Genomic DNA, 14,884 nt, shown 5'->3' with positions numbered 1-14,884 from the left:
TATAAAAGTGCACTATATCACAGTTTATTTACTAATTTTGCAATTCCCCGCTGCATTATGGAAAGTTACCTCCCTTTTCTGCTAGACCCCACCCATTGATGGGTGTGATTAATAAAAGGTCAAATTGAATTGGTTTTGGGGCAAAGCAGGTGTTGTATCCCAGTATTGTTGAGTGTTTGATGATTCCTGCGGTCATGTGTCATCCCATCTATCCATAGTAGGTAGTAAGAAGGAAGGGGGTGTTACTAAATGGAAATCTACCACCATCTAAACAAGTTTTAACCTAAGCACACTTACATGTAGCTGTGTACCTGCGGATCCTTCGTTATCCTTGAAGTCGCCACGATTGAGTGTTGTTTGAGGTTTTTAAAATATGCTACGCAGTAGCCTCTGCCTGTAATTATCACTCCTCCCCTTCCACTCCCCGAGAGCCCGATGGAGTGAAAGACTCCTGCAAGAGCAGTAAATCATTACAGGCAGACAGAGCAAGCAGGGGCTGCTGTGATGTACACGATAGCCCCTGCGTCTAATTAGCATATTTCTAAAACTCAACATGAAATCCTGCCGACTTCAATGCTAATGACAATAAACTCAAGGATCAGCAGTCTCACAGCTACAACGGGTTTAGACTGGTGGCAGATTTCCTTGAAGGATCAGACTACATCGAGCTTGGCTGCAGTCTGTTGCCATAGAGATACAAAACACTAGTTCGATTTTTACACTACTAGAAATTGACCATTGAAGAAGATTCTCATTACCTTGAAATTCTGCCAACGATAAGGAATCTACTACATTTTACTGCCACAAGAAAACTGCCTGTTCTGTCTAATAGACAATATCCAATATCTGGAATAGTTTAATATTTAGGTCCATTGCCATTTTAATGAAATGTTCACCCTCTAAGACAGTGATGGCGAACCTATGGCACGGGTGCCAGAGGTGACACTCGGAGCCCTTTCTGTGGGCACCTAGGCTGTTGCCCCAGGACAAAGTTCACCAGACAGGACTTAAATCTTCCTGCAGTCCTAGACAATTGAGATGCAGCTCTTGGCACTCTTTTAAAGTGTCATATCCTTGACTGATTGGAACTGCAAGAAGAGTAAGAAGGTGTGAACAGGGACACAATATTTTTGGAGGTCCTACTACTGGCCCCACGATTCTTCCTGTACAGAGAGACCCTGGAGAGAAGCTACAATGATGTATGAATTTGCCTTCCTGCTTTCAACTGTATTGGAGTCCTCAGGGGGCTGATACGATTGACTGTTGTGGAACAAAAAAGAGCAATAAGTTACTGTTTAAATTGTCAAGTTGGCACTCGATGGTGAATAAGTAGGTTTTGGTTGAAATTTGGGCACCCGGTCTCTAAAAGGTTTGCCATCACTGCTCTAAGACATCTGCTCCAGCAAACTACAGATCTAATCTTTTTCTATGGAAGGATCAAGTTATGTTGTGTATTTATATCCAGTTATTCATTTGTTATGGTGACAATCTATGAAAAATTGTAACTTAAGCACCACCCTCCCCTAAAAATGTGACTTTTTTTTTTTTGCCCCTTCTGATACAGTTGTAGTTTTGGGGAACATACAGAATAGTTTAATGACGTGTACTTTATGGTTGTATAGAATAAAAGATTTGACTAAAAAAAAAAGTTTGTATTTTTTGGGTGTTGTGAAACTTTTTATGTCACATAGTAGTATTCCTGTTGAACAACTTTCTAAAGCTGAATGTGATCTGTTTTCGGGCCACAAACAACAAGCGGGCAGAAGTACAGGTGTCTGTTGTTCCAGGTGGGAGGGGGGGGTCGGTAGGGTGGGTGGGCGGCCAGAGTTAGGGCTGATGGGGGGGTAATGCAGAGGGGGGGGGGGGGGGTAGCCAGAGCGGGCAGAGTTCGGGCGGGCGAATTGCAGTATTGGGCGGAGTTTTTGCCATAGTGGGTAGAAGTGGGCTGGGGTTCGGGCGCAGGGGGGCTTGTGGTAGCGGGCACAGTTTGTGCCGTGAGTTTCGGCCGGGTTGCGGGCAGAGTTTTAGGGGAGGGGCGGGAGCAGGCAGGAAATCAGCCTTCCTGCTGATCTATTATGCCCCGTGGATGCCCAGAATTAAAAAAATAATAAAATCACCTCAGACTCCGCGTTCCTCCGGCTCATCACTGCAGCGCACACGGAGTAAGGTGCCCAGCGCTGCCAGCGTAATGACATCATTACGCTGCCAGCGCTCGGACGCTTACCGCCCTGTGCGCTGCAGTGATCAGTGTGACAGAGCAGAAAGTGTCAGCGCCCTGCTGTCAGGGCTGTTAGCAGTATCGGAGCGCAGCAGCCATGACAACCAGGTGTGGACAGTGGTTGTCCGCACCTGGCAGTGGTTGGATGGGGTGCGTGCCAGCAGTGAGGGCTCTGCGTGCCCTCTCTGGCACGCATGCCATAGTTTCGCCACCGCTGCCCTATAAGAAGGCGCAAGCCGCACAAATTTACGGGCGTCATTTATCTTTTCTCTGTGTTGTCCTACTAGTTTTTTCCCCATCTTTTTCACTTCTGAGCAGTGTCACACAAATGTCTCAAGTCACTTCTTTTGACTTTCTAAGTTTTCGGTATGGGTCCTTTTTTTTTTTTTGCACCGTTGCAAATTTTTGACAATTTGAAAATATAAATGTCATTTGCAACATTTAGCACACCTGGAATAAAAGATAAATGCGTCTTACTGGATGATAAACTAAATGCCCTGACGGAAAAGTCGGCAAAAAGGTGCAAAAATTGCAGTGTGCCAATAAGAAAAAAAAAGTTGCAAAAAAGACAGAAATTGGAGGAAGAAACAAAAAAAAAAAAAAAAAAAAAAAAAAAAAGATAAATGACCCCCTATGAGATTTATCATCAGGTAAGTTTCTTGCTCGAGTTTTTAGGCCCCATTCACAGTCATAATCTGGCCACACAAATTGTGGCCAGATAGTCTCTATATGTAGGCAGATTTGTGGGATGGCCCGACACGGGTTTCCATAGAGAAGAGAAGGGTGAGGAGTGCTCAACCCCCCTCCCTTTCCCACCTTGCCGTGTGCTATGTCCAGGATCCGGTCTAGGCAAGCACATGGCTGTGTGTCTTAGGAATCAGTTGCTCTGAAATGTTTTCATCTCATGTGCCAAATTTATCATGCTGTCTTCATAATTCTCACATACAGAGTATTTCTCATAGCCGGAGGGGACCAGAGTGAATTGGAGATTTATCAGGGCATGTATACCAGTTATCTAGAGTTTAAGCCCCTTTACATCCCCTCCACTTCAAGTGGGCATAGAGGGGTATGAAGGGATCAGTGCTCAGTGGAAGAGGCACTATAGCCAGCTGGTTTAGACTAGAATTGTACTCTAGCGCAGCCAACCACCAGATACAACAGGAGGTCTAAGCCTCTTGTATATGCAGATAGGCAGAGGTTATGAAAGAGAACCAATCAGAGCTCAGCTATCATTTTCCCACAGCCATATATAAAATGAAAGCTGAGCTCTGATTGATTTCCAGGGGCAACTGGAACAGTTTTACCTCAGACACTTCTGATAAATCTCCCCCAACGTGTCTAAATTTGTGACTTCGAAAATAAGCACTTCATAAATCTGCCGATCATGTCTGAATTCTCTTGCCTAATCTGACATAAGTAGGCTGAAGTGAAGAGTGGAGTAAAGGTAAGTGGGCAAATTTCACACTTTTTTTTTTTTTAGCAAAATCGACAGGAGGGACATTTGTAGGCCAAAAAAAAAATTTATGTGAACACAAATTTCCCCCAAGGTGTCCTGTGGACAAGTCCTAAAAAGAGGGTTTCTCTAATGAGAAGGTACACACACAAAGAACAGACAACATAAAATTGATATATATTATTTTAATTCACCGTATTTCCCTTTACAAACGGAAGAAGTGGCATTTGAATGTACTCAGCCTTATTATATACAATCTATAAACCCTGGATATTATAACCAATCATCACTAAATCATCTTATGATACATAATAGTGCAGACTCCAAAAATTGCAGCAATCCATAAAAATAGAGAAGCTAGTAGCAAGAATACTGGCACTAAAGTTTCCAGAACTCCCATCATCCACAGCTTTACACCATCATATAAAATAACATTGGTATATAAAAGTCAATTCTAGGCATTCTATGAAAATATTTTCAGTCATAAACCACCACCTTAGGCTCTCGAGCTTTGATTTGCAGGGAGGTTTTCTCAGCTAAAAATGTTTATAAACCTGTCCTATATTAGACTGGAGGGAGTCGTAAGATGATAAATAGAGAATGGAACAGAAAGTGGACAGCGCCGTACTCATGATAGTGGACACTCCGAGTACTGCAGATCTGCTCTTTCATCTAAATGGAAGCTAGGCTGCCGTGACTCCGCTAGGCCACTGCACGAGACAGAGAAGGCCATTCCGATTCCATTCCATTGGCCTTGATGAGGGTTCCAGGTGTTGATCCCCCTTACCAATTTAAAATTGTCGACCTCTGGGTAGGTTAGAAATATTTTTAGTTCAGAAACCTTCTTTAATGCAGAATATTATAAAGAATGGAATTATACTGAAGAATTTTTACCTCACAAATGACCTTTGCATGTTCCACCGTAAATTTATGCTGGCTCAGGGAGTATGGGTCACATTATGATGCATATTATATTATAACAGGTGTACTCTTCAGCAGTGCCCTAGTTTAAATAACTCTTTCTGTACGTGTTACAGGCTTAAATATAGCTGTCCATAAACCCAGTGTCAAAGTGTCCGATTTTGGTCGCTGAAAACCATATGTCGGCGCCAGGAAAAGGAGAAGGAGCCGCTCACCCCCGCTCGTCTCCATAGAGGAACATATTCCCGGAAAAGATAGGACATGTCCTATTTTTTCACGGGGTATGGAACAGTACGGTGCCGCACTTGTGCGGCAACGTACCACTCCCGTAAGGCGCCGTGCAGGGGACGTATATCTGACGTATATACATCGGCCTTATATATGTCCCCATATGGCTGTGTGAATGCAACCTTAGGGGACATTTACACAGCGGTATCCGGGCAGGCATACCGCTGGCGAGGAGGTGACCCCGGCCTCCATAGAGAACAGCGACGCCTGGCCGCACACGAGGGTAAAGATAGAGCATGTGTACCGCCACCAGGCTGCCATTGCCATCTATGTGGACACAAATACATCCCCACAGACAGCCGTCTGAATGTACCCTTACAAAGGGTTTAGACAGTTTTTTTGACACTCCTATGTGTAGTTTGAAAGTAAATTATCAACATCCAGAGGTCCATTTGTAACTAGGGGTCTGTGAGTCTGGTGTCCTTAAGGAGGGGACCGCCTGTACTAGGACAGATTTATCATCCAGCACCAGACACTTATTTGAATCCTGTGCAGCATAAGGTTATATTCACATGAACGTACGAGGGACATATGTACGTAGATATACGGTGTATATATACCCCCCCCCCCCCCCCATACACGGCAATGGGCTCCCGGCGTGTCCATTCTGTCTCCTGTAATATGGCACCGCGGCCATATATCGGTATGGTGGGCATACATCGTGTGAATGTAGCCGAAGGCTGTCTAGTCGGACTCTGCACTGTCTAACCTTATCACACTTTGGATGGTCGGACTTTGAAAAACATCTGTATGTGCAAAGCACAATAGACAAATGTCTGAGTCTATGGGGGAAATTTATCATTAGGCGGCTCTGTGCTATTGTTCTATGTTTGCATTTGGAGCTCCGCTGTTTTTCAGATTTATTAAAGTGGTGTTGGCCCTTTAATATATCTGAGATTTTTTTTTTTTTTAATTATCACAATAAAATAATCACAAGTACAGTAAAATAATTGCAACAGCACATACGTAAGTGGAGTGGAGTGAAATTCATTTAAAAAAATTGCAAATCATAAATCTGGCTTTGCACGGTGTTGCACTAGCAATGGTTTTAGGTATAGGCCCCTATTTCTGAGTGGCGGGGAAAAGGCCCCTGCGATTCTTTGCAGTCAAAAAAAACCCTTTGGGATTCTTTTGCCACTTTTATATGCAAAAATGTCAGTGATAAATCTCCCCCTAAGAGTCTACATCAGATAGCACTCGCATGAGAAAATCGTTTGTGGTCATAAACCTACAACTATAGTACAAAGAAAGAATCTGCCAGACTCCTCTGGTGGATTTTTATCTCCCTGAAAACAAGATACAAGGACATGCTGAAGTCTAAATTAATCAGCCAGCTCCTAGTTATCCAGTGGGTTTGGCTTAGGTTTCATTCCCTCCACGCTGCTTGTATACACTCAGTGTATATGCCAGGAGACTATATACAGTGCAGGCATCTTTTTTGCCTCAATCTGAAAAGTACATGTCAGAAGCTAAGTTCCAGACTGTTGGACAAAGTATACGTTCAGCAGAGGCCATTTGAGGCAATAGAAGATGGATGCAAAGTATTGCACCCTCACCTGGCCTCTGCTGAATGTACCCATTGAGAGGTCCCAAGCAAAGTTACTGTCCCTATAAGGACACAATTTATATGTCCCCATAGACACCTATGGTGCCCAGCCGTGGTACGGAGAGCCTCGTGTGTCACCATACCGTACTGTTGCTGGGAAAAAGCTAGAGCATGCTCTATCCTTCCCCGTATGTACGGCCGGGCACCATGCCTCGCTATGGAGAGGAGAGGGGTGTTCCCCATCTCTTATTCTAGATACAGCTGTGGGAGAGAGCTCCTGCAGCAGCCAGATGCCTTACAGAAGAGATCAATGAGCCATTCTCTTGGGACACCCAAAATTATTTATAGATTTATCAGGTATCACAGGATAAAGTGAGTTGTTTGTGAGTTTTATACATTTTCCGTTCCTTCAAAAATCTGCGGCATAGATCAAAGCCAGCAAAGTGTTTGTGCCTGAATTTCAGAAAGACATTTACTACTCGTAAGACATTTTTTATTTAAAAGCCAAAAACCATCAACATCCCTACATGAGATCACCCTGTGTAGTCCAGGACTCGTTTTGTAGTACCAACACAATAGCTTTGATATTAAAAAAAAAATTAAAATTCAGACCCATTCTAAACGAACAAAGATACATCTATGACACAAACCAAATCTAGAAATGATAAAATCTGAGCATCCGCGCATCTCCCGACAGTCCTATAGTCCTGGTTAGAGGCACTTTATCTCTGTGCTATAAAAGAACAAGGTCTTTAGGTTGGTTTGTCCTTTACATTATAAAAATTCTTAAATATCTTACAGTTAATTAACTCACCTATTAATTATAAATCAAGAAACCCTGAAGTTTTTCTTTGAGTAAAACTGAAAAATCTGAATCATTCCTCATTTAACATAAGACTATGATTTCCTCCATTCGGATCAATAGTTACAGTCACTCGCCCATTTTCCAGACCAATAGTAAGAAAATATCCTCAATCTTTCTCATCTCAGAACCATTTACCTCGTGCTGGTGATTAGTATATGAAGACATACGAACTACATGATGACATAACATTCATTGTACCAGGTAATGACTGGTGAGGTCCTGAACATGCTATAACCTGGGACGCAGAGGTTCAGGACTACACATCAATAGTAACATGAGATTTATGCAAGAGCCAAGACCTAGTAAAGCAACTACAGATCACAATCCATTGTTCATGTGCTCAACTACCACCCTATTATGCTACACCCACACCCTAATCTGTCCATTGACAGTTTTCTTCCTCACACTGTGCATGGAAAGAAGACGGTCAATCAGCAGCAGGGGGGGTGAGTGCATCTGAATACATTGGACTCACTGACAGAGTGCAAGTATTAAGATGTAACTTCTCAAAATCTATAGCAGATTGATACATAAGTGACCCCCAAATTCATCCCGTCTGTCACTATTTTATGGCGCTTTTAAGGAAGGCAGCAAAATGTCGGAAAGAAGGTTTTCCTTATAGGATGTAAGTTCTGTTGAGACCCGGATCGATAACCAGCTTGGTTGCTTTGGATCAGCTATCATCATAGCAAGCAAAGCACTGACACCAATACTAGCACTATGACAAATTAGAAAGTTGATAATATACAAGTGATTTCTGAAGAGCAAGCTGAGGAGCTTCAGGATCCTTAAAGACCAAGCTCTGATCAATATTCTTTATCTATCAGTGAACTCCACTCATAAAATGACTTCTCACGGTGATCATGAGATGTTAGGAGTTGTAGTCTTACAATGGATGGAGGACAATGCTTTGAAAGATCGGTCTGGTTGTGCAACCTTTGGCAATATATACACATTTTTTGACATAAAACATACATCCAGTGGTGAATAACTGATGCCTATGCAGATGACACTTATTCAACGGCTCCAGATGACACTAATTAAAATGTTAATTGATATCGTTTGCATAAGAAGCTTTTCTTTTTGGTTAACGTTAAAAATAAAACTAAGAAGAATAAAAAGTTGAACCGTTTGCTAGTTCGCTGACGTGCATTTTATGAGCAAGACCCAAGAGGATTCATCGTCTCTTCCCGTCTACTCTTCCTTAGGTTCAGCCTCTTCTGTGGAAGACTCTTCAGGGACTTTCTGGTCATTTACTGTGGGAACTGTATCATTGTCCACATCGGTCAGAGATTCACTCGCTGGGGCGACTTCCGAGGCTTCCAGGTTGTTCACCGGATCCTCAAAGGTGAGTAAAGAGTTCTGTTCAGCAAGTGTATGATCCAAGCCTGAGGGCAGGTCCAGGGAGACTCCTTCAGACACGGTCACTTTTTCTGTGAGAAGGGGAATAGAGAAGTGATCAGTCCATAGCAATAGCAAGGAAGACCACAATATTGAAACTTAAATAAGACGTGTCAGGGTGATCTGGGACACTAAGCCACACACAGGTCCATATGGACCGATGGAGTAGTGTCCAAAATCACCCGTTAGTTTCACCCTCTTTGCCCACTAAAATAATAAAAAAAAATAAAAAAATAATTGTATACTTACCTCCGCCCAGATCTCCCAGCGCCTGTGAAGTCATGCAGTGAAGCTGACAATACACCGCGAGTTCACTGCACATGTGCTGTGGCTATAGTGCAATGAAGCCAGGGTGTACTGCTCCGGCTTTATCGAATTACTGCGCAGGTGTGGGAAGAACCGGAGATGGGAGCGATGCACCTCATCAGACCAATCTCTAGATAAGTATAAAAGGTTTATTTTCTTTTTGAGAAACCCCAAACAGAGTATTTGGGACACTAAACCACCGTTTCACAAGGACTTGTGGGTGATTTATTGTCCAAAATCACCCTGACAGGTCCTGAAGAGGTCCACTCCTGACATGTCCGTTTTATTTGCATTCTTCATGAAATAACTTTAACTTTACAGAATTGCATCCGCTTTTCTTATAACTTTGCTTGCCTAAAAAAAAAAAAGTCTGAAAAATTTGCTAATGAGCCTTGAGGGGCTCTGCATCTCACAATTATCCACACTCCCATCAGCCCTACTTGCTCATCTCTTTTCTCTGGCCCAGTAAGAGAGCTGGTGAAGTCAACCAGATATCGACAATTCCTGTGCACGGTGGTCTCTTCAAGGCGCAGCCAGTGGCTTCTCAGTGCACATAGAAGAGACAACCACACCGGCACAGGAATTGCCAAGAGCCGGTTGCCGTCATCAGCTCTTTGGCTGCGTCAAAGGAGAGCCGGTGGGCAAAAAGGACTGGCGGGGATGTGAATAATTCTGACATGACTGGGCCTGTAGGGGCCGTGGTAACCCCCACCACGGGTCCTCGTTAGCATATTTTTAAAAAGAAGAGCAGATGCACAACGAGCGACAGTAATTTATACTACACAATCCTGCAGGTAGTTTTCTTTATAGTCAGAGTGGACGCTATTCATGAAAACAGTCCCTGGTTTCTTTGTGTAAACTAGATGTGGAGGAGAGTAAGTGACCATCGCTGATCACCATCCTGTGACCACTGAGGACACCAAATACTTGTCTTTACACAAAGTGACTGGGAGGCACAGTGTAGGAACTAGAAGCTGTAACAGTGCAAGTATATTTAATTTATCTATCCCCCTTTCCCAGAACCCAACGGGGGTTTCTGGTGGAGATATAAACACCGTTTAACATAAGAATAACCTTTAATCATATTTTATGTGATATAAGTAGCCACATGTCTATTAGACAGTTATCTAAGAAAAGCTGCAATGTGATCAAATATATCTGCTGTCTTAGACACCCCCTGGTTGACTGCGATAAAAAGTATGCAAAATCTAGCTTTAAAAGGGAACCTGTCATGAGGATTTAGCCTCACAATCCGCTAACATACGGATCACAACAATGTCCTTTTACAGGCGGTCCCCTATTTAAGGACACCCGACTTACAGACAACCCATAGTTACAGACAGACCCCTCTGCCCACTGTGACCTCTGGTGAAGCTCTCTGGATGCTTTAAAATAGTCCCAGACTGCAATAATCAGCTTAAAATTGTCTGCAATGAAGCTTTATTGATAATTCTTGGTCCTATTACAGCAAAAATATTTGAAACTCCAATTGTCACTGGGGCAAAAAAAAAATTGTCGGGAACTACAATGATAAAATATACAGTTTCGACTTACATACAAATTCAACTTAAGAACAAACCTACAGTCCCTATCTTGTATGTAACCCGGGGACTGCCTGTATATTGTTTATATATGTTTATAATGTTTATATCCTTTTATATTCTGGGACATTCACCATTATACAAAAAATGAACCTTAACAACCCTTCTCCGCTCCTGTTAAAAGTTTTTCTCTGGGTCATGCTCTGAGAATATAGAAGGACGGCATTGTGATCCTATCACTTGTCGGCACAGTTGACCATCCAGGATACTTGGCTGCAGATTCTCCTCAAGTCCAAGAAAAGAAACAGCTTGGGGGACAAATGTTTCTATAGCAATGAATTAAGGACTGGTGGGGGAAGAGTAAAAGTACTGGGCAAAGCAGCTGTGAATGTGTGATGTCTATTCCTGAATACAGGGGGTACAAAATAATGGACAGGAGATAGAGAATCTGCCCTGCAGGCCAAATTCCCACTGCAGATATTTTTCTGTATCTAGTAAAATCTCACTGACTTTGCTGGTACCGTAATATGCAAAGGAATCTGTCATGCAGTTCCACAGAAGAAAATCTGCACTGTATCCACCTTGTGTGAACACAGCCCTGGTTTAATGAAAATGACAAATGAAAATATATAACTCGTGTACTGTGCATACGTAATAAAAGACGACAAAAAGACATACCGATATAAGCGCTCAGCTCTTCAGCTGTCAGGATCTTGTCTGTGACTGCGGGAAGATCTGGGGTAACATTGAGGGGAGGCGGTGAGGTCGCATCCAGCAGTGATGTAAGATCTGGAATCTCCGGCACCAGAATGTCAGGAGTATCTGGAAATCCTAATGTGAGGAAGCAAATTCTCAATTTAAAAGAGTTGCCAGCCTCCTAAAATGTTGTATCAGAGTGCATTATATAGCTGATAATACTGTTATTAGAAGGCCTAGCATTTATAGGAAGCAAGATGGAGGCAGTCAAGTGATTTCCCTCTTGGTGTACCTCTTCCAGCTATTGTTCAGCATAGTCACATAGGTGAAACACATCACTGCTACCTTCTTGCTTTCTATAGATACTAGGATCGTGGCCGTACATCATATACATAGCCCATAGATGGGTAGAGGGCACTTTTAATAACCTTTTGAAGTTAAATATGAACAGTTTGGTGTAACAAAATAAATGGAATTAATTAAAATTTGCCATTTATCCACTATCCATAGGGTAAGGAATAACAATCAGATCAGTGGTTGTCCAACTGCTGTGATCAAGAGAATGGACCCAATAGAACTGAGGTCTCGTTCTCGCTAAATAAAAGCAGCAGGTAAAGCAGCCAAGCACAGCTGCTACTCTCCAGAACTCACATACACAGTCTACGTGATGGAGATAACCAAGTGCTGTGTTCAGCAATATCTGACATTCCCTTACAATTGAAAGGGGCGGAATGACACAATACTCATCCTGCTGCTAAAGCCAATTAGTAAGTATGGGACCCCCATTCTTGTGATCAGTGGAAGTCCCAGCAGCCTGACCCCCGCCTATCAGCATGTTGGCAAAGTTAATGCAACTCCTTTAAGGGAATTTGTTAAATATTTTCAGGAAGTGGTTGACCTTAAAACTACTTTTCCCGATGGACCCATGTGGATCTGGAGACATAGAAATAAGGCCTCCCCTGCACATGTAAGAGCTTGGCAGCATATAGTATGTGTATATTATTCCTGATGTGGTACCTGGATTTACAACTCTCTGTACAGGAGGGGGGAGGACAAGTGCGGCTTCTCCACGCTGAACCTGGGCATTCTGTGTCTCCGGCAGATGAAGAGCTTCTGTGGCCTCGTCTGTATGAGTTTCTGGGGCCAAAAGTGGTGCCTGACAACACAATATGAGTGATGTATTTGAAGACTCAAAACAAGCAATTCTTTTATATAGTGAACGTCATACATTATACTATACATGCAGGACCTGTGAACACTGGCAGATGGTATAACATAGTGACCATTTACACAAGAAGGTAACTGCATCACAGCTCATGTCCCGTATCATATTCACATTACCAAGGAAAATACGGATGTGTTCTAGGTGATCAAATATTACAATATTACAAGATTTTCTAATAAAAAAAAAACAAAAAAACCTTTACAGTTCTGTTATCAGAAGTATTTATATACTGGTGCATCTAATACTGGAGTAATATATTTGTATATTAAAATGAAATCTACCATCAAAATCAAGCATGATGCACCAGGGACACTTACTCTTAGTTCCAGGCACCATGACTGTGGTCATCTTCTTATATTTGTTATCCATGGCCTCCCTCTTCCTAATATCAACTTTTAAAATTAAAAAGGATCAGGAGCCTGAAGGGCTCTGGAGGCTTTACCAGAGCCCCTCAGTGCTGTATCTCACAGGCTGCAGCAGAGGAAGCTTGGGAGTTGGGAGTGCTCCTGCACAGTTCTGGATCATTAGCATAGTTGTAATAGTTGATTTTAGAAGGAAGGAGGCCATGGATAAAGAAGATTATATATTAAGATTACCACAGTCCCGGTGCCTGGATCTATGAGTAAGTGTCCCGGGTTTATTATGCTGGGTTTTGATGGTAGATTTCCTTTAATCAAGGTACTTCAGTTCTTGCTCTAGGACCAAAACAGTCCACACTTTTACCGCTGTCCAATCAGTGCGGCAACATTAATTTCTAAAATTCTAAATTTCGAAAAAAGTGCAAAAAAAAAAAATTGCAGAAAAGATGATCCAGTTTTGTCATTTCATGGGAAAAACAAAGTATTTAGTGAAGCAGAAGATTCAGAAAGAAATGACAAGCCCTTGTTAAATTCATGTTTCTTGATTTCTTTCTAATGCAAGGTATATACATTAATCTCATGCATACGCCTCATACCTCACTATATCCATTAGTTGGTGGTACAACAGGCTCTTCAGCTGGTAATGGTGAAGGCGGCTTTATCTCATAGTTTTTGTTTGGAGTGACCGGCTGGGAGGGAATGCGATGCAAATATCCATATCCAATGCCACATCCCAAACTAGAAAGACAAGAAAAAGCAGAAAGTCAGACACTACAGGCCGCATTCAAATGAAAAACTGGTTTTTAAATAGGATAAATATATATACTCAAGGATGTGCAAATTCTCAATCCACTCAAACATGAGACCCCCATTGTGATCCCCAATAATAAACATGTTGATCCCCAATAATCCTGTTCAACAAACATTTCATAAATCAATCAGTACAGGTGAATCCAAAGCGCAAAGTGCCTATTTCTCCAATTACTTCTGCTGAATTCCCTCTTGCTAGCCCACACAGCTTACTTATAAGCTCTATGCAAAGAGGGGGAGAGAGTCAAAGGTTATTGAAAAATTATTAGTGATGTGACTCACCCGACACCAAAACATCACTCTTCGTAGGTGAACGCTTTGGCCTTAATTTATGAAGGGGGTTGGCCACTTTACCTGTTTTTTGTGATGTAAGTGTGAGGGGCAGGATATTAGATAATTTACACCTATTAATAGTCCTGCGCCACTTTCCCAATATGTACTGTCTTAACTCATCAGCCAGAGATTACTGACCATAAAATGACCGCCAATGGAGGGTCATGTGATTTTATCTATCTGTAAACAATTGGCCTGCCAGGACCATAACCTTATATTTATTAGGTCCTGGCAGGGCGATTGTTCATGGACAGCTATGGATCACATCACCCTCTATCTGCAGCCATTTTATGGACAGGAATCTCTGGCTGATGAGGTAAAAGACAGGAGGCTTCACTTTTACATATCAAGAAAGCGGAGCAGAACTATTACTAGATGTATATTGGTAAGTTACCTAATATCCTCCCACACTTACACACACATTACATAAAACATGAGATAAAGTGGCCAACCCATTACTAACCAATACATGTTTCTGTATAATTTAGGCAAATGACATTACCTTCCTTCACCGCCCCATGCTCCATTAGGGGTCACGTACACCTCTCTGCAAGCATCAGTCTCTGTGTTGTAGACCAGCAGCTTCAGTGGTTTCCCCTCGTGAGACTCTATCAAGGCGTAGAAGTCTTCTGACTAGATGAGAACATACAAGATACATTGCACATTAGTTTACAGATTCGGAAACGTAGAGGGTGTCAGCTACTAGCGATATACAGGCGGTCCCCATACTTAAGAACACCCAACTTACAGACGACCCCTTTTTTACAAACGGCCCTCTGGATGATAGTAATTTAATGTTCTTTAGCCTTAGGCTACAATAAACAGTTACCAGAGGTGTCTGTAATGAAGCTTTATTGTTAATCCTGGTTCTGATAACAACCCAACATTTTTAAAATCCAATTGTCACAGAGACCAAAACTTT

General features: G+C 42.3%; 1 protein-coding gene across 2 annotated transcripts in view; it reads right to left on the bottom strand.

The window, feature by feature from the left end:
• Positions 1 to 4,092: 4,092 nt before the first annotated feature.
• Positions 4,093 to 14,884, bottom strand: part of GORASP1 (golgi reassembly stacking protein 1) — a 30,522-nt gene continuing 19,730 nt past the window's right edge. The window contains exons 5-10 of one of the 2 annotated variants that reach the window (XR_011855921.1): positions 14,465 to 14,595; positions 13,416 to 13,557; positions 12,253 to 12,391; positions 11,218 to 11,370; positions 5,088 to 8,724; positions 4,093 to 5,044 (exon numbers count right to left, since the gene is read on the bottom strand). Coding sequence is in view for 1 of the 2 variants with exons in the window: in XM_072153865.1 (XP_072009966.1) it covers positions 8,486 to 8,724; positions 11,218 to 11,370; positions 12,253 to 12,391; positions 13,416 to 13,557; positions 14,465 to 14,595 (804 nt within the window). In the remaining variant the exon portion in view is untranslated. Of the gene's footprint in view, positions 8,725 to 11,217; positions 11,371 to 12,252; positions 12,392 to 13,415; positions 13,558 to 14,464; positions 14,596 to 14,884 lie in introns of both variants that reach the window. The other variant, XM_072153865.1, reaches the window with a different exon arrangement.

The sequence above is a fragment of the Engystomops pustulosus genome, chromosome 5 (genome assembly GCF_040894005.1).
Source record: "Engystomops pustulosus chromosome 5, aEngPut4.maternal, whole genome shotgun sequence".
NCBI classification, from domain to species: domain Eukaryota; kingdom Metazoa; phylum Chordata; class Amphibia; order Anura; family Leptodactylidae; genus Engystomops; species Engystomops pustulosus.
This window is presented reverse-complemented; position numbering and strand designations above follow the sequence as displayed.